At 36.8% G+C, this 20828-nt stretch overlaps 1 protein-coding gene across 1 annotated transcript in view; it reads left to right on the top strand.

Moving 5' to 3' along the window:
- LOC129262448 (RNA polymerase II elongation factor ELL2-like) overlaps positions 1-18629 on the top strand; it is a 34291-nt gene extending 15662 nt beyond the window's left edge. Inside the window, exons 2-6 of the mRNA XM_054900571.2 lie at positions 7900-7953; positions 11540-11658; positions 12850-12978; positions 13519-13884; positions 15487-18629. Of these exons, the coding sequence (XP_054756546.2) occupies positions 7900-7953; positions 11540-11658; positions 12850-12978; positions 13519-13884; positions 15487-15721 (903 nt within the window). The 3' untranslated portion in view covers positions 15722-18629. The remainder of the gene's footprint in view (positions 1-7899; positions 7954-11539; positions 11659-12849; positions 12979-13518; positions 13885-15486) is intronic.
- Positions 18630-20828: the final 2199 nt, after the last annotated feature.

The raw sequence follows: 20828 nt of genomic DNA on the forward strand, positions 1-20828 counted from the left end.
GCTATTGAGTCCATTTATGCAGTTTGCTTCTTTGACCTCAATAGGTGATTTCAAAATTTAAAATTCTTAGTTTAATATTGCAATCAATTAAACGTGCCGATGGTCATACTCTGAACTTTAATAAACTGGTATTACATGTATTGTTTAATCCCATTTAATTTTCATTGGTCTTTCTTTTGCCAATTTGCGACTTTGGATTCTGGAACCAATTGATTTGAGGGGCTACAGCCTCTATGTGATCAAACCAATCTCTTAATTATTGCCGTACAGTGCTTAGTAGTAAAGATTATTGAAGCTAGCCTATGTCAAAATCAGGGCGCAACAAACCCGCTTGCCCGGGGCAAGTGAAAATGATGTGCGGGCAAGCATTTCTCAAAATCAATTGCCCGATCGGGCAAGTGGTTGTTTTGGAAATAAAATTATAAAATATCAGTAGACCCTCTAAATTTCAATATCTTTTGGATAATCACAACTATCTCTCATATTATGTCAAACCAGTAAAAAAAAACAGTGGAAACTGATGTAAAATCAGCGCCAATTACCAATAGTTTATCGCCAGGTACCTTGTTCGAAGAACCGTGCCATCACATCTTACGTTCTATGTGTGCAATGACTGTGCATGCGCTACTATCTTGCGCAATTTGCCGATGCAAACCAGACCAAAAAAAAAACCCACTAAAATTTCACATTTTGCAAAAATCCATGAAATGGCCATCTGTTTTCCATATTACCTTGAAATTTTTGTTGATTTAGTTGGAAACTACGGAAAAAATGAAGAATGTTCAGCTCTTTCTTGACTCTGATTCATGATGATAGTACACTCGCTAAATGTTTTTTATTATTGTGGTCCCACATGTAGACTTTCATGGTGTTGACCAAGTGTAAAACGATCAACGATCGTTTTCTGTTAATGTTGCGACACCATAAAAAAAACATGAAAGTCTACATGTGGGACTACAATTAAAAAAAATATTGACGGAGTGTAACATCATAAAATGATGAAGAAAAGACAAGAGAGAGGTGAATATTCTTAATTTTAACTGATTTTTTTTTAATTCAAGGAAATATGGAAAATACATTTCATGGATTTAAAGATGCAAAATGTGACATTTTAGCCACTCCACTTTAGATGAATTAATATATATATTTTTTTTACATCATAAAACAATCTTTTTCAGAGTCAATAAAGAGCTGAATATTCTTCACTGGCTTTCTTTATAGTTTCCAACTAAATACAACAATTCTAAGGAAATTTCGTGGATTTAAAGATGCAAAATATGAAATTTAGCAACTTTTGGTGAAGGTTTTTATTAAACCTTAAAACATGAATAGCAAAAAAACTTTTCAAAATAAACGTAATGACTGGGGCCTACGTTGCTGAAAATAAACTTTTAAATGTGTGTTCCTTTATACTGCACATGATTCTCAATTGTTGTTATTTTGTATAATGTTGTAACCCGCACCCGTTGCGGTACGGGTTAACCTGCCGGTATGCCCCCGATCGCGGGTTGCGGGCCGGGCCGAGTTCATTCTCAAACCCGCAGACCGTCATGCGAAAAAAAAGGGAGAAGTAACGACGTATAATAAAAACATTAACTATGAAAATTTAGTTAGGATCATGTGCTTCTTACGTGGCGGATTCTTTTAGAGACGTAGATATTTCCTTTTAAAAAAATGCTGGCGTATTTTTGTCTTGTGAACAGTGAACAGGACTGAGACAGTTCGACATAAATACATCGAGTTGCTCTTTCGAAGAAGGAGCGCGCGCCAGTGCAGCGCAGCACAGTCTAGTCAAAAGCAATCGCATAGGCCAATGAAACTCGATGTCGAGTTTCCCGTCCCATTTTTTCCAGCTCATAATGAGAATTTCATTATTCATTATTTTCCAGAAGATAAAAGTTTGACCTTTTGTAACCTTTGAACGCACTTTTATTCTGTGGAACTGTCTTGAAGCCAGGGAGCAAATCAATCATTTTTTTTCGGGGGTTCCATTTTCATTTTTGGGGTAATATTTCAGGGTCTCCATTTCTACCGTTTTGGAGGCTACTTTTTTCATTTCGGGGGCTCTTTTCAAATGCTACGTTTTTGTATTTTGAGGAATCCCTGTTCACTTATTAAATTAATTATTACTTATTGTTTAATATTTCATGATTTTAAAGTTATTTTTTTCATGCTTAGAATCTTGGATGTGGGTGTGTTTGTGTGGGTGTGACTATGAGTTGAACTTGGATATAAATGAATTCAATAACTAATTTCTACTCCATCTAATTCCAGTACTTGGCCATGTAATAAAGGCCCACATACCCTAACTTTTCCTGATGTTCTTTGAAAACGCAGATCACCACGAAAATTGCATTTCTCTATGGGGGAGTCTAAATTTGGTGAGAATGAATTCATTCATAACTTAAATATACATGACAATGAAGAAATCATCTAACTTTATTGGCAGTTTTGAATAATATTCCCGAAATATAAACTCTGTCTGAAACATAAAATCACCATCATTGAGGCCTTTACAGAGCGAATTGTCCACCAGAGCTCTGGCAGAGAGACAGAGCTCAGACTGGCTAGCTAGTACAAGCGCCAATGCGTACGTGCGTGAGCCTCCCGTCGGCCTTGTAAAACAGATTGAGTTTTGTTTGATGATTTTTTTTGTCTGATATGCCGTATGACAACTCACCAATGCGAGGTTACTAGACTATGGGATTTATTGAGGTAGCTCGACCAAACCTTGAGCGATGTTCGTGCAGGCTCCACTCCACTTCACTACCGCTACATCGGGTAGGTAGAGCGTAGGCCGTAGTGTAGCAGAAGTGAAGTTGAGTGGAGCATGCACGAACATCGCTCGAGGTGTGGTTGAGCATGCAGTGTCATTCCATTCACAAGAAAAAAACAAGAAAAGAATTACAGGTACTTACATGATATACAAGTAATTGTGACTGAAAAGCTTATATTAATGTTTTATATCAGTTCTGAATCTAGATGTCAAAATAGTAAAATAATGAATTATTTTCAGAATTTGATTTTTAAACGCGGTCCAAATTTCATAACGCGGGCGGGCGACGGGAAACTGAACATCGAATTTGCTGGGCAGCCTGGGCTACATGTAGCTAGCGCGCGCTGAGCTGCGGCTCCGATCCGAGGAGTTAATTGCGCAATGCTTTCGATTACGAGATCAGAGCCGACCCATTTCGGGTACAAAGTAACCCCCAAAAACATTTTCTCTCCGGAATAAAAGGCGAATTTGCAAATTGTAAGTAAATTCACTCTAGGCTAGGTTAGTAGTTGGCATATATTTTCGTGATTTGAGCCTGTATAGTGTGGGGATTGCAGAAATAATTTTAATTTTTCACAGATAAATTTACTTGCGGGTTAAAACCCGACGGGTCAGCGGGTCCCGCTTGCAAATTATTGGATTATACGGGACGGTACGGTTCGGGTTTTCACTTGCGGGTTACAACATTAATTTTGTATGACCTTTAAAAATATGCAGTGCAGTCATAATAAAAAAATTATAAAACAAATTGGGCAAGCAGTTTTTTTTATCGGGCAAGCAAATTTTTTCATCACTAAAATTTTTTTTGTAGAGGCCTGTCAAAATATTGTTCATTTTGACTGAGCGGACTTTGTGTCGTGTGCTTGTGAAGTTGATATTAGTTTCTTTAGGAACCCAGTTTAGATTGAGAGAGTCTTCTAAATCCTTCAACTTAAACCTGTTGATACTCTTCACACATTCCCCTGTACGGAAGGAGAGGAAGTTGTAGCTTCCTCTGTCCTTCTGACGTGATTCCATTATAAAAAGGGAGGAAGTAAAATTGTTCCCTTTGCACATGTTCACAATGGAGTGCCGTACATATACGTAAAATATGCTAGGCCCTGTTTGTTTTGAAAGGAAGTGCAAATTCTACTTGCATGTACATGTAATAACATGAATCTTAGATTGTACCTACTCTATACTGTTCTTATCAGTTTAATATTACGCTTACAAGCAATACGCTTTACATTGTACAAGTCCCTTTACTGGGTAGTAAATAAAAATAAAGACATAATCGGTTGATAAGGCCTATACTATGCAAGATATGTTGCTAGGTGTAATATATACCTTTTAAAATACTTGGACCTTATGAAAAAAGAAGAAAACTTGCATCCATAGTATAAGGTAGGCCTTTACAGTATGTAGGCCCTACACGTTCAAATGACATCATATATTGAATAAAAATTACATACGAACACATTAAACAACATTGAGACCTTCAGATCTGTACTAAAGACCTAGTGTAGAGTATCTTTTCCATCATCTGTGCGAATAACTGTGTGACATACTGTACATGTATTGGGGAGCCGGCGCCTTTGAATATTTTGTTTTTAAGGATAAGTTGTGCTATACAAATGCTGGTTTAAATCCAGTTGTGTAAATTGCCAGTATGAGTTGCTATTTGCAGCAAACCTTTGGCAAGCTTTCATGTTTTCAAGAACAATCAATTTATGTATGTAGACATGCAGAAATATAGTTCATACACATTTCTTGTGCTGTTGATTTTCGACCCTGCATGACTGTTACAAAGTCGGTGGTTGTAAATCATGTCAGCTAACAGCTGATGCAGAACCAGATCCAGACATATTGCGAAACTTCTCAAGGATATATGTTCTCAGGCATATATGAATTATGCAAAACAACAAGATGGTCCAAGTTCGCATTCAGACCTTGGGAGCGTTTCATGAAAGGACTAAAGACTTGTCGGACATTTTTTCAGACAAGTCCTGTTTTAACAGACAGTTTCCATGGTAACTGTCAGATACCATGGTAACTGAATTCATGTCAGCCGACCAAAATCAAAGAAAGTGATGAGATCTGATGACTTGTCAGATGAAAATGGTGATGATATGCTCCTCGGGGGGGGGGGGGGGATGGCATTTCATAAAGGGGAATTAGACCATTGCCATGGTAACATGGCTTGGCAGCCAATCACAATCAAGGTTTCCATGGCACATTAGTTACATAGTTTTAATTTTTTATGAAACAAGCCCTGATGCCGATCCTTAGAAATGTCACTCTCACATTTATTTATTAATATTTAGTTTTTTATTAAAAAAGTAGAAACAGATTTGTCCATTGTGCCAACGGTTGGTTATTCAAAATGTTATTCTGAACAGACTACAGGTTTGTTATTCCAAAACACACAAATTGCTATACATGTGATGTTTACCGAGATGTTTGTTTGTTCGATAATCACGAAGGGTTAGTTGATCCCAACATTCGTAGCAGTATTTCAAAAGCTCTTTATCCGAAATGAAAATATGATTTTTTATTCTGAAGGTTTGTTAGTCTGACAATCAAATAAGGTTCAATATTTTGAACGTTTTATTTGACAAAAAATTTAATAAGGATTGTTATTCCAAAGGTTTGATAGTCCAAAAATGCAATAAGATCAGATTAATAGTAGGAACATCGTAAATGATTCATCTGAACCTTATTTCATTTCCTGAATATTGAACCTTTGGATTAATTATACTTTTTGTTTTCAGAGTAACAATCCTTCAGATTGACGAAAATCTTCAGACTAATGAATCTTCAAACTATTGAAAATGTAGGTATCTGAACCTTCTGAATAACAAGCCGTAACCATCATGTACACTAGGCCCGTTTCGGGTACACGTGTACACGTGTACACGCACGGTCAAGTCAGTGCACGTGTACTAAATTCCATCACCGTGTACACGGTAGCATCTGCATAAAGCTTGCATGGGACTACAAAATCAGTGAACAAGCTCACAGCCTCACATTAAATCATAGTTCTCAGACACTGCACATATTCTAATTACTAATATGTCAATATATTTCAATTAATCTAGAGTGAGTTCACTTCCAAAATCGCCGATTTAATCCACATACATTCTGGAGACTCAAGTTTTTGTACCACGAAATGGGTCTGCTCCGCCTCCGGTCTCGAAAGTGTTGCTCAATCACACTCATAGCCAATTTGAGAATCACCAATTGCAACAGCGATCATTGCTACAACTTACGTGTTATACGCTCGTACACATGTGCTACAAGCCTACAAACAAACGCTCCTCAAATTGGCAACAAAATAATGAAAATCAATCGATAACTTCAGTTACACTTAATTCTGCAGCGATCTGTGCATGCACGTACGGTACAGTATACAAAATGCGCATCCAACGAGCGTCGGCGCTAGCAGGGCCCTGCACTGATTTTCTTTTGCATTCTTTATTAATTTAATGCGCTGCTAAGCTGAGTAAACTTTTAATTTGCACCAATTTTTGTGGATTGATACTTCAAACTTCTCTGGTAAGCTTTAAAACCGTGACTTAGGCTATATAGACCCCCTTTTTAATGACATGTTGATGCAGGTCCGTGTCGACATGAAAACAACTCGCTCTCAGAGTGTTTACAACGTGTACACGTGTACACGACCGAAAAACACGCCGTGTACACGTGCATCAAAAATGGACTTTCAAAACGGGCCTAGTGTACATGTACATTAAAATGATTTGGTAGAAATTGGTAATTGCTTGAAGACGGGTGGATGATAGCGCAAAAGCATTCTTTCATTTATGGACTTTTCTCTATTAAAGAACAACATATTTTTTCAGCATACTTAAATAGTTTTTAGCTACAAAATACCTTTTTTTTTTCATCAGCAATGCATTTTGGCCTTTAAATCTGGTTTGATAGCCACAGCCCTTGATTAGATACCAAGGGCATTGTGTGAACGAAAGTTCAGAATGTGTTTTGTGCTGATCAGGCATCTGAAATCTATCCGGCCTGTGTGATCAAATTACCCTCTAGTTACAGATGGAATGATAAATGATGACCATTTCACCAACTCAATAGGTGGTTTCAAACCGCCTCGATCATAAGAATCCCTGTTAAATTATGAGAACATTTTTAGGCTAAAAAATACCCATTAATTATTCCTGCATTCACACCGCCCCGAAACATACCCTTCGGAATAAGTTCCCGAAGTTAAGAGCATGCGCAGTATGGTCTGAGAACCAAGCAAGGCGTGAGATTCAAAACCACTAGCTCAGCAGCCACCCACGGCGCCCAGCCGCCCGCACCTTACTACACGCTGGGCTAAAAGTTCCCGTAAATTGCTTTCACATTGCCAAAATACCTGCGACCTTGGAAAAATCCCTGCGAAAGTTCTCGTAATTTGACAAGTACCTACTATTTAGTGGGTATTTTCTTTCGGGGAGATTACGCTTAATTTGCTTTCATATTGCCAATATTACCTGGTATTTTCTGATCGGGGTAAATTTCCCGATCAGAAAATACCTGGAACTGATGAACTTCGAGGCGGTCTGAAACCACCTAATCCCCCCTTATCAATGTCTGATATTTTGCCTACATATGTACAGAATGAGGTTTGTCATTTCCCTAAAAGAAAAGTAACATAAAATGTACACTCAAATTGGTTGGTATTTTTCAAAATTGAATTTTCCATAATTTTCAGAAGTTGTTGATTGACAGGTGTAAAAATGAATGGCCATTTCCAGTCTGCAATGAGCAGGACTATTTATTTTAAAAATACATTTTTTTTCTCACAAAGTGATGATGAAATACTGTCATAAAGACTTTAAACTCTTGTGGAATTAATTTGAAATTCAGTATACAGTAATTCATTAAACTTGTGCTGCAAGATATATTCTCTGCCTACCTGGTAGAAGTGTAAACTGCATTTCATAGTGCAGCGAGGCATCAAACTCAGCCATAATGGTTTGATGAGATTGTGGTTGCAGAACTGGAGGTTTTCTTTCATTTGAATACTTTTTCATTTTTTTTAATTGAAATCATGCAGAAACCGCAAGCATCATTGATGTTTTATCATGACTAAATGCAATTTCTCCTCCCTTTTTTTTCTTCCCTGCATACAGTATTCAACTACCTGTAGTAAGAGACCCAGCATTCAATTCAAAGGCAACAGCGGTGTAAGTATACAATAGGGACCTTTATGTTACCATGGCAACACGTTTTCAGCCATCCTTCTGCCATTCTCTACTTTTATGGGTTTTTTTTCTGTTCTGTACTTTCTCCTGTCTTCAAACATCCGCCCCTGCATTTCTTATCTGGGTTTATTTGAAAAAAATTCAAAGTGGTTAGTGGTTACATGTATGTGAGCTACAATGTACACGTTGGGAAAATCCATTATTAAACTGTTATATATAAAGTATACCTGAAAGGAAAAGTTCATGAAATATATTAATTGCCATACTTGTACATTAAAAAATCCATCAAGTTGAATTTCAGGTCATCTCTCTTTTACTTCTTTGTTTCGCCTTTGTGATTTTTAATATCCTGAAAGTGAAATATGGCATATGTATGCAGAATATCTTAGGACATATTTATTAATGCAGATATTTGTTTGTACATGTAGACATCATTATCATGATAATAATTGCTAATTAGTTTATGGTCAACAGTTTACATACAAGGATCTGTAATCATTTCCTTTTGTAAGCTGACACATTAAAAATAGAGTATCACAAGACTGTCAAATATCTTTCTATTGCCAGTTTATGCAGAGGAAATGAAAAAAAGAACTATGAATTAATCCGTGAAAATGTGACATGATTTTGTTGTGTTACAAATTAGAACTCATTAATCTGTATTTTGGAAATAAGCACTTGGTTTAAAGAAGATTGGGTTACATGGACATTAAGTATGTTTATATTTGATTATCGCTTGAATTGAGTTGAGTTGTTATGTATCTTGAATGGACTGATTAAAGCATGAACCTTCAATATCCTCCCTTGCCTCAATTTTGCAAGATGATAATGGAGATAAGATACATCTTGTTTTGAACAAAGCTATTCCTATCATTTGCCCCTCTACATGCATGTACATGTACATTTATTTATCAATTTTAATAAATATGGCTTTATATCTTCCTATATTTTTGTGTGCATTTTCTGTATTGTGACAGAATTCTAGTTTAGAATTTGATTTTTTATAAGGAATTAATTCTTTACATTTATTTCTCATTCATTCATTCATTTTATTAGTAGTTAGTGTTTGTCTCGCGTGTATAGCGGAGCAAAACTAGGTGCCACTTGACGGCGGCAGCGTTGTAAACATTCAAATCTTACCCAACCAAGGTTAAGTTTCTGAAATGTATAAAAAATCATAGTTTTGAAAGTAAATGGGTCTATCACATGAAACTTTGACATAAGGGTATCAGTAATCAAGTATCACTGATCATCTTTCATGAGTTTCAGGTCACATGAAAATGATCAAAGTTTCTTTTATATGTCAATGAACTTCAAATGTCATCATATCATTGAAGGTTTATGGACCTAGAGCATAGAAATTGGACATACATGTGGGTTATCAAGTAGCACTGATAATTACGCACAATTTTTTTGTCACATGATCAAGGACAAAGGTCATTAAGGGTAAAATGATCAACATGGAAACATTTGAAATGTTGAACTTTGATAGTAAATCGGTCTATCGCATGAAACTTCCACGACATAATCAAGTATCACTGTTAATTTTGCATGAGTTTCAGGTAACATGATGAACTTTAGTATGTTATTATCATGTGAATTTTTTTTTGGTGAATAGTAATAGTTGCTTTCGAAATTCAAATCCAGCACTGCTGCTAGCCTGCTACATTGAATCGCGTACACATACATGTGTAATGCAAGCGAGACTGCTGCAGTCATTCCATATTTTTGTTTCTTGGGGGGGGGGGGAGGGGTGACAACTGTATCTGTGCACATGTACATATATGTATGTGTGTCCGATGAAATGTCTAGATGACATTGAATTTTTAAATTGGTACGTGAACTCCTGTTATTGATTAATGAATGTGCATCACTTTGTATTGTTTAAACCTTGTCTCACTGATAAGTTATCCATTTTGCTTGATTAAAGGTGCCAACTTTTGTATTATTATTCAAATACAGACAAGTTCTAAAGGGGAAGTTTACACTCACAAAAAATTTATTGTATTAAAGGAAATATACTAAAAAACATTGCCAAATTTATTATTATTTATTCACAATGTGAATAAATTTCTTGCTGAAGGAAATTACGCCATGGCTGGGATTCGAACCCACGACCCTCTGTTTCAAAGTCAGAAGACTAATCCACTGGGCCACAACGCTCCACATCTTGAATCATCTTGTCTCGAGAAGGCCTTTAATTTTGGAACTTCCTCTTGCAGCAGAGTTGTGTTTTTACAGCTGTGCAGAATAACCATCTTTGCAATTATAAGAGTGTACATACATATTCAGAGATCATGACTTTCATTATCTTATTGTATAAAGCATTCTTTGACCCACTTGAACACACAAATAGCAGAGAATAATAGGCTTTGTGAACCAAATCCAGTGTTCTCTGGGTTTTTTTTGCATTAAAGTGAGCTGCTACAAGCGACTACTCTGTATTTAAAACAAAAAGAAATCTTATTGATTTTTAAAGGCCACGTCCACAGATTGCTTTTTGTAAAGTATTCAATTGCTATCAATCGTGTCACCCGTGTTGTAATTAGCATTCTGAGCAATTTCATTCTTGGAGTATGTACATGTACATTGGAGTGTGTACAGTCATGTTGTACAGGGTATTGGTAGGAATAGGAATAAATGATTGCATTAAACCATAAGTGTTAACCTGTTTTAAGTACGACATTACATACAAATATGTTCAGACAGGACACCATGCTAGGACCTTTTTTATTCACTTTTTAAATTGAACACTTCCCTTTTCCCCTGACTACTAGGGAAATATGTGAATTTTAAATACTTGTGATGCACATTTTGTAGTGTAAGTGCAAAAACGCATTTAACACCACATTTTCGCGCATTTGCATGCATGCAAAAACGCCCATAGCATCACACATTTAAAGGACAAGTCCACCCCAACAAAAAGCTGCTTTGAACAGAAAGAGAAAAATCAGACTAGCATAACGCTGAAAATTTCATCAAAATCCGATCTAAAATAAGAAAGTAATTACATTTTTATGTTTTGCTTAATTTCACAAAACAGTTATATGCACATCCTGGTCGGTATGCAAATGAGGGGACCAATGACATCACTCACTCACTCACAATTTCTTTTGTATTTTATTATGTGAAATATGAAATATTTTAATTTTCTCCTTATTGCCATGTGAAGAAAAAAAATTCCTCCCTGAACATGTGGGTTCTATTGTTTTAACATTTTGTGGTTCAAACAAGAGGCTTCTATTTGTCAAATTCATAAAAATTGAAATATTGTATAATTCAAACAATAAAAAATAGTGAGTGAGTGAAATCATCGACTCTCTCATTTGCATATCACTGAATTGTGCATATAACTGTTTTGTAAAAAATAAGCGAAACTTTAAAATGTCATAACTTTCTTATTTTACATCCGATTTTGATGCAGTTTTCAGCGTTATTCTTGTTTGATTTTTCTCTATTTATTCAAATAAACTTTTTCTGGGGTGGACTTGACCTTTAAGTGCATTACAGATTTATTACTCGGATTATCAGATTCAATCCGTCATTGACTCGTCCTTCTCCTTTGTAGGTGATTACATTCCCCAGCAGAGAGGCCAAAGATGGTGAGAGGGAATTCAAATTTACAGTTCAGCCGTTGCAGGCCCCTAAGACCAGCAGCTTTGAAAGCATTCAGCACTATCGCAACAGGTATTCCATTCAAATAGGTCTCTGTCAAAATGAAATCCATACACTGCAAAAACAACGGTGTTGATTTAACACCAGCCCGGTATCTGTATATGTCCACACCAGAGAAGTATTGAAACAACACCAGTTTGGAATCAAACGGATGCTGTTTTAATACTACTTGGTGTTGTATAAATGCCTATCTGGTGTTTGACCAAAACTAAACCGGTGTTGTTTAACATTTCTCTGGTGTGGACATGAATAGATTCCGGGCTGGTGGTCAATCAACACCGGAGTTTTTGCAGTGTATTAACATGTCGTCCAAGCCCATAGCCAGTTAGGGGGTTCGGAGGGCTCTATCGAGCTCCTTAAAATGTCCAAAAGCAAGAAAAAATTTGAGGAAAAGGAAAGAGAAGAAGAAAGGGAAGGGATCGAACCCCCTAATTGAAAACCCTGGCTACGGACCTGTCTTCTTTAAGTGTCAGGATAATTTTCTTAAAATTTCCTTAAAATTCAATTTTGGTTATAAATTGGGTTTACCAGGGGCCCATCTTACAAAGAGTTGCGATTGATCCGATCAATCGCAACTATGGGAAGCCAGCAAAGTCAACATATAAGATGCATGTTTGTTCAAAAAAATTTCTAGATATGAATGTAAATCGATAAATTCATTGATTTCTTGACAATTTGGTGTGATCTCCTTTGTTTACAAAGGACATTTTGCAAATTTCCTGTAGAAAAAATTATGACACTGATGGATTTCCATAGACTTACGATTGATTGGATCAATCATAACTCTTTGTAAGATGGGGCCCAGAAGTCCCCCGTTGTGATACGATTGGTTTGGGATTCCTTGTGATATGATACGTTGGAGATTCAGTATGGCTCATTTAAATGTATTAACTAGTTTCAGAGTCAAATGCATGTTGTATCACATTCAAGCAATATTTTTGAGAAGTGTTAATGCATACAAACACTTGTGTGGTTACTTTGTTGGAATTTTCTAAATAATTAATTTTATTGTATATTTACTGTTTTATAGTAATACAATTTTATAAACTGGAAATAATGTATTTGTACATAACACATTAACACATTATTGTCTACTTCACATTGTATTAATAATTGTGTTGTAAAGAAAATATTAATGTGTATCAATAATGTTTGAAAATATTAAATTCGCATTTGCCTAATTTTTGGTTTTGATTTATTTAGTCGAGGAGAGCACAAGCTTGACTCGCTTGGTAGTATCCAGACCAAGGTGACGGTGAGTGGAACGGACGATGTCTACCAAACCACTCAGAAGAAGATGAAGCTCGCTGACGAGGAGATGAAGAAAGTCAGGTAAAACTCTCAGGAGGACAGTGACTCCGTTAGGGGATGCTCTTGCGATATCTGCTCTAGTTGTAATATCTCGGAGGGAAAAGGGCTAATGTTAGGACTGTAGTAGAGTTTCTGGTTCAGAATAATGTAAAGATTAGGATGAGGGTTTATGGAGGTTGATAGTAGGTTTTAGGTTTGGCCCATAACGAGCAGATTTTTCATTGGAGCAATTGTCGCCGGAGCAAATGTCACTTTTGATATCACTAATCAGTATTAAATGTAAGTCATTTAAGAAATATTAGAAAAGTCTGTTTCCTACTTTTTGGCATTTTCTTGAATGTAGTTCTGATGTAGAGAATTGTGTCTTATCAGTATTCTTCTGGAATTGTGTTCCAGTTTCTTTTTAATTTTTTTTCACCATGAAATGAAAAGGGTTATGCATCTGTATAGAGTGATATTGGGTTTCTCTGGATAAAAGTGGATGTACCTTCATAACTGATTGTTTTGTGATGGTTTTAATAATGATCTTTTTGATTTCTTTTGTTGCTATGCTTTTAACAGCACAAAGGAAGTCAAACAGAACCAATTCAAACCTGGTCACCGGGTCAAGCGGAAATCCATCTCGGCCCATGCCAAGAAAATCATCTCCTCATCCTCCAGTACCGGCAATCCCTCAGTATCTTCCAATTCCACTACGTACTCTTCCACGTTATCCACGAGTTTCAACGCTTCCCCGATGTCGACGGCCACCAGCCAGTCGTCGTCATCGTCTTCTCGGAACTCCAACTCGACTTCGACATCCGCTTCATCCAAAAGTGCAATATCCGCCAGTAGAAGCAGCGGTGCCAAAACCAGTGGTGCTAGTGTCAAGGGAAGCGGGGGCTCCTCATCTACACAAAAATCAGCAGTACATAATCGGTCCTATAGGTGAGAATCTTTTTTTTTTCCCTCCCACTCATTAAATTCACCTTCAGTATGGATAGAAATCTTTGTTTAATATTGTTTGGTAGTTTTTGAGCGGAATCACAACTGTGGTAGCTGACTAGACGTTCATGCTGAGTTTCACGGAGGCTTATGCGGATATAGTGCAGCAGGAGCCTGGTGGGTGGTTCAAAAAGCTGTTTGCCACATTCTGGCGCATGATGTTTTGCGCTTTGATACTGTGGAAAGTCTTGAAGATCCAAATATTTGTTTTTAAGGCACTACCTAAATGCCCTACATGGATTATAACTTATATGCAATGGCCCCTTTTAGATAATGTATGTATGGTATAGAAGGTAGGTACCATTGATCTTCAACTGAAACATCTGTCATCATGTCGTTGTGATTGATATTGTACTTGGCAGTTCACTGGCTTTTGGGGGCAGTTGATAACGAACAATATGATAATTCACCTAATTCATATTCACCCAAATTAACGTGATATACCAAGGGATTGTACAGTCAATAGATTTTTATGTATGCATGTGTTTAGACATGTCAAGCTTTCTCATTACAGGGGAAGTATGGTCTAGATATTCATGACATTTTTACGTTATTATTTTTGTAAACAAGCATATAATCTAGCCAGGAAAGATAAATGAGCTTGCATTGGTTGCCAAATGGGGGAAGTACTAAAATAAATATTGGGAAATATGTTTCTGCCATCTTGAAGTCATGCCAGAAATGAGGGAAGGTGTGTGTATGAATACATTCTCTGTAATGCAATGTGATTTTAGTAAATGAGCATGTTCAGATGGGCAACTTGGAGATTTACTTTATTCCGCACTTAAAATCGACCTGGAAAGTGAGCGTTTGCAAAATTAAAACAGTCTGCTTGAATACAGGCGTGTGTATAGCTTCCTCTTTAATGCAACTGTGATTAGTAAAAGCCAGCGAGTTTCAAAAGCACTTGATCGAAAGAAGAGTGAACTTGCCTGAAAATTTGATGGTACGTGTATCTGAGAAAATCTCATAGAAACATGCTAGTTGATTTGGCTCAATGTACATGTACTCTGTTTCAAAACTGAAAGAAATGATTAGCTAATGAACTGATTAGAAATGATAACACATTGGTGCATGTGGTATTAAAAAAGCAGGTACATGTTGCAATAATCTCCAGCAAATGGTACATACAAGTATGGACATGTACCTGTGTAATTTGTGCACTTTGTACTGTTTTAATCATGGCCCGTTTAATCATATTCAGCTTATCTATAGATACCAGCATTATTGTCTGGAAGTAATCCCTGTTTTGCTTTTGAATTTCGGCAGTAAAATCAAACTGAATCGAACTGATTTTGATGTCACTCAATGGTGTCATTCCCATGGATGCTGTATGTTAGGTCAAACTTTCAACTTTTCCAATTTCAAATTGTTCAATTTGACTTGCAAGATTTGCTAATTTTTGGACCTAAAATTTACTTGCGATTTAATTGCTCCCCGAGTCCCACGTGTATACTTGATACCACAGGGTTTTTCAATATTTCAAACAACACCACCTGTGTTGTAATACTGTAATGTAATAACCCTGTATTATATTCTTTCCAGGGAGCGAGTGATCCATTTATTAGCCCTAAGAGCATACAAGAAGCCCGAGCTGCTCTTGAGACTCCAAAAAGATGGCATTCCCTCAAAAGAAAAGAACCAACTAGCCACAGTCCTCCCACAGGTAAGCACATCAAAGGCTACGTCCAATCGTTACTTCTTGTCTCGCCTTCGTACCAGGAGCGTTTCAAGAAAGGACTTGTTAGACGTTTTAACTGACAAGTCCAATTTTATCTGACAGTTGCTACTCCGCCAATCAAAATCGAGTTAAGTTGTCAGATCTGACAACTTGTTGGACATAAATGTTGATGAAACGCTCCCCAGAGCAAGACTTGGTCACTGCCTCTCCAGCGGTGGCAGTGGCGGCGTCAACTTTGAAATCTAACCAAGGTTATGTTTTTTTTTAATGTTATAACTTGAAAAGGCTGATCTATTCATGAATTTCATGAAAAGGGGCATCCAGAAAATTGCCCCTTATGTGGCTTTGAACTATTTAGTGGGAAAGAGAAAATTGTGTAATGCAGGTGGGACTGCCATAGGCATTCCCCAAGTTCCCCCGAGAAACAAGCTTTTCAAAGATGTTTGGTTCCTCCATGGTTTTGTTCAGGCAATTTTTGTCTGTCTTAAAAATTGATGCTTTCAAAACACGAACCTGTAGTGTAAAGCAATTTGTTTAGTTTAGATTTGAAAGGCATTGTGCAATACCAATGATGTTTGAGTCAGTTTAACACAGCCGAATTCATGATTCTATGTACTGTGTACTATTGGTCTTCTTCTGTTGGAAACACATGTTGTGTGCATTAAAGCATTGACCTTTACTTCCTTGGTAAGACTCACTGATCTGTGATGTGTTGTGGGTGGTCTTGAAAAGTTGGGGATACGCTGCAATTTATGGTAATGTCCTGAAATGAATGTTGGTATGTGTTTGTGTTGTGATTTGTGCTTTTTTTTATGTGTAATTCTTAGCCTTGGAAATTTGACTGAACATACAGTGATGACACAAATCAGCTCTTTACAATTATCCTAGCTGGTACATGTAGGCCTATATATCCTTTGTGGTGTAGTCCAGAGTAAAATAAAAGACCAAACCCATCTCCCAGTTTTCAGTGAGACCTTTGAGTTGGAGAGCTTTCACATTCTAACATAAGGTCTATGTTTACTTTTAGTAGCATGCCATGATTTATGGTTCAGATATGATATGAAAATACACTAGGACTGAGACATTAGTACACATTACTGTTTTTCTATGACCAATGACTGCCCAAGGTTTTCAGCAAAGACTGTTGAGTTGCTAAAATTAAGAACAACGTAAGAAATTTGGTGTCGCCAAAGATTTAGAACATGAACTTTTTCAAGTCCCATATTTCCTTATCTAGGTCTATATATCAAAACTTTCACACGATACTGTATTTCAAAACCTTTTCAACCAAGTAGAGCTACATGTATGGAAATAATAGTACCGCACAGGATTTCTCAATTTCCTCGCTTGGAAGGTTTTAAGTGTTGTCCAAGCAATGACCTGTGATAGTCGTCTGCAATTATTATTGCAATGCTAATCGCTGGAACAGGAAGGACTAATGTATAAATGTAGTACTGCTACTTGTGACGTTTACCAAGGAGAGGAAATCCTCGGGGAATCACTGATGATTCAGACAAGGATACCAAGAGACACAGATACTGAGGATTTCTCGCAGGAAACTTCTCCCTACAAACTTGAGATCATGATTATAATCCCAATGTTTGTGTAGATGATTCAGTTCAATTATCGTTTCCTTATGATTTTATGATTACAGAACTGGTTAAAAATTACCAAAGACAATCATGTAATATGCATACTTGGAGAATGCCGCCTGTAAATGCTTAATATCTAGCAGAACTGGGATACAATAGTTAAATCATTGCATCATGTAACATAATTTGTATCATTTGTGAAAAAGTGCATTAGTCTCTAAGAAGGTACATGTAGAGTTGGAGGTTGGTTTTTACTTGTAGGTTTCATTTAGTTTCAGTATGTCCCTTTGGAAAAAGAAAGTTTATAAAAGGAAATTGAAAAGGGCCATTAGTAGCCTATGATCCTTACAGACAGGTGGTTGCCATAGGAGGTGTGATTGACAAACAAAAGTTGAAGAGATTTTGGGTAAACAGAAAATTAGGCATTCGCAGAAAAACCCTACCATCACAAGCCTTGTGTACATGCATAAGGATAGGTAATTAGGCACGGACCCTGGATCATTTGTTCCTATCAGATCCACCAAACCATAAAATATACCCGGTATTTGAACAGTTTGAAAGCATGGTTCTTGTCATATCTTCCATAGAACGATGCACTCGCTGATTGACTGCTACCTGAGAGGTAGCGGATTCAATCCGAGGACTGCACTTGGTTAAACCTAAGAAATCCAAATTAGGTTCCTATAAAAGGCCCAGTGAATGGCTCGTTCACCCGGGTTTGAGTGATTAGCCTTTTGTTACTCGTCGTTCTGTTTTTAACATACACCTCATTTTAGACACGGGGCCTTGTCTTATTAAAGGCTACATGTATGTGAGGCAGGAAGAACGTCCATTCTTGGTATTCCGGCAAGTGTATTGTTGCTAGCTCATAAGCACAAGAACTTAATCTGCTTTTGCACAGGAGTGAATGCATGTTACACAAGACCCATGACATGTACATTTGCCAGTGTTTGGAGACTTGGAAGCATATCATGAAACAGATAGTCAGCGATTTTGACTGACAACTGTTAAAAGCTACTGTACTGGAATCCTTGTATCTTGATTGGCTGGGAGCAAAGAAGTTGTCATTGCAAATCACTGATAAAGCTCCTTGTGAAATGCTCCCATGAGTTAGTTCTAGTGATTTCCTGTTTTGTTTTTTGTTAACATTTTTATCAGCCAGGTCTGAGAGAACTTTTATAGGTAGTTTTTCTATAAAGTCTTTCATTTTAATGGTGTTCAGACAGGTGTCTCACTGTTTGCTCAAAACCAGGAAAGCATCAATTACTTATTGCAGTTAGATGATAGCACCTGGTAATTTGAAGAGCGTATGCTGTTGGTTGAAAGTTTATGAATGTTAAGCAGTGTTGTAGCTACACTGGTAGGCACTGAGTGGGCCAGCCCAGTGCTCTGAATTTGAGCCTGGCACTCTTCGTAAAAAAAAAAAAAAAAACTCAGTCAGGTTATTTTATTACAAAATTCACCCCTCAATTGATAATTTTAGCTTCCAAAAGTCCTAAAATCCTGGACCCCTATCTATGGCGGGGCGAGCGCTTTACTCGTTTTACTTCGCTCGTCATGCTTTGACGTTTACACTTTGCTAGCACTAAAAATGGTTTGGCTACAGTACTGATATTCTGTAGGTGGTATACATGTACATGGATTTCTTAAAAATGGTAATGTATCATTTGATGGACAAGGCTTTATATAGACTTCTTTTTATAGTTTATACAACCTTGTTATTGTGGGTGTGTGATTCAAAGTTTGACAGACATGCAAGACTGATTTGAATAACGTCTGGGACTCTGGAACCAAGCTTTCAAGTCAAAGAAGTTAATGAAGGTCAATTTATAGGCAGAGCTAAAAAGAATTACAAGTGCCTGCATTCATTCAGACTTTTCTTTTGTAAAGTTCTAGCCTACCTGGAAAGTGGCAGACTTGTTTAATGGCATCCCCGTCTTTACCTGTGCATGAAAAAACTATTTATTTGCTTTTGTTTTGTCTATTATGTGAGGAATGTTATTATTCCTGAAGAAAATTAAAATGTAAACATTTCAATGGTAGGGATGATGATGCAAGGGGGGGGGGGTGTTCTCTTAACTTGATACATGTACTACGCTTTATCAAGACTGATCTATTTGTGTGCAATATGGATATTGTCTACCTGAAATTACCATTTTCTCAAGGGAAAGCCCCCCCCCCCCAAGAAAATAAACATTTTCTTACAAAACGTAAGATAAAAATTCCAACTACATGTAGCTACAGTAGAGTATTATGTGTAAATCATCTGATAAATCGCAAGATTCCAGATTGTTTACTACGAAATAAAAACAAAGCTCTTTATTGATCTAAAAGATAATTTGAATCGAGATTTAATGTGAAAATGGTACTTGACAGTACGTCAAGTACATTTGGAGTAGGTTGAAAAAAGTACACCCCTGTCCTTTGAGAATCTTATCAAAAATCACAATGAGAGCAAAGATCGTTGTGCAAAACTACCTGCATGTATACCGCTTTCGAGGCTCTGTTTTCGTAAGGAAACGCTGGCCTTATCTCTCAACTTGTGTAAAGGTCATTTGATAAATGGTCTGAAATGTTTTTAAATACAGAGGTAAACCTGCCAGTGTGTACAGTACCCTTTATACAGTACAGCTGTTGTCATTTTATACAATGTATGTTGACAGTTTCAGCCCTCTTTTTTAGAAATATTTTAGATTGCTGATAGAAGTTTAATAATACAGGAAAGTTTTTGTTAATGGAGAGTAATGATATTTAGAACTGCTGGTAAATTTACATTGAACCCATGATAGTGCTTCATGGCAAAATAACAAACATAAATGCATGTTATTGTACCAAAACATGTTTACTCTGGTTACATGCATAGATCTAGGTTTGTAGGCCTATCTTGCTTTGTTGATTTCTTTGAACTGAGTTGGGACTGAGAATCGGGGGGGGGGGGGGGGAAATTACACGGGCTGGGGGGCGATATGGCCCCTGACGTGCTCAAAAGAGCCCTTAAAAAAAAAGAGCCCTGTAAAATCCCTGTTCATTATAAAGCCTATCCAATGTTGCAAATTTTGATAGTAAGTTGTAAAAAGTAGCCCCAAAAATAAAATGTTATCTTTCTGCCTGCTGAGGATCCATAGGCCTATTTCTCTGAAATAGAACTTATATAGGCCTGTATTCTGCACTCAGGTTTAAATTAAACCCTGGTTTAAAGTTGTGAATTAACTATGGAGAACCATTTGGGGCACATATTCCTATAACAGTACACATCCAATTTATTAACTCATTTGATACCCAAATTATTCATATTTGTCTGGGAATGATAGCAATTTTTTTCTTCCTTCTGAAAGCAAAAGTAAGCAAAATAGTAAACATAGGAAATACACAATATGAACAGAATTTTTGGCTCCCCATAATTTTAGCACAGAGTTAGACCGCGGTCTAATTTAAATCTGACTTCAGAATACGGGCCATAAAGGCCAATAGGCTATACAATGTGCAATTAAGTAGTAGGAACCAGAAGGAATTAACTGTAATGTATCTCAAAACGCACACGTACATAGATATAAACATAGCATATACATGTAGTTTATTGCTGTTCTGCCTTGCAACGAATGAATTCTCTCTGA

This window comes from Lytechinus pictus, chromosome 5, assembly GCF_037042905.1.
Source record: "Lytechinus pictus isolate F3 Inbred chromosome 5, Lp3.0, whole genome shotgun sequence".
Lineage (NCBI taxonomy): Eukaryota > Metazoa > Echinodermata > Echinoidea > Temnopleuroida > Toxopneustidae > Lytechinus > Lytechinus pictus.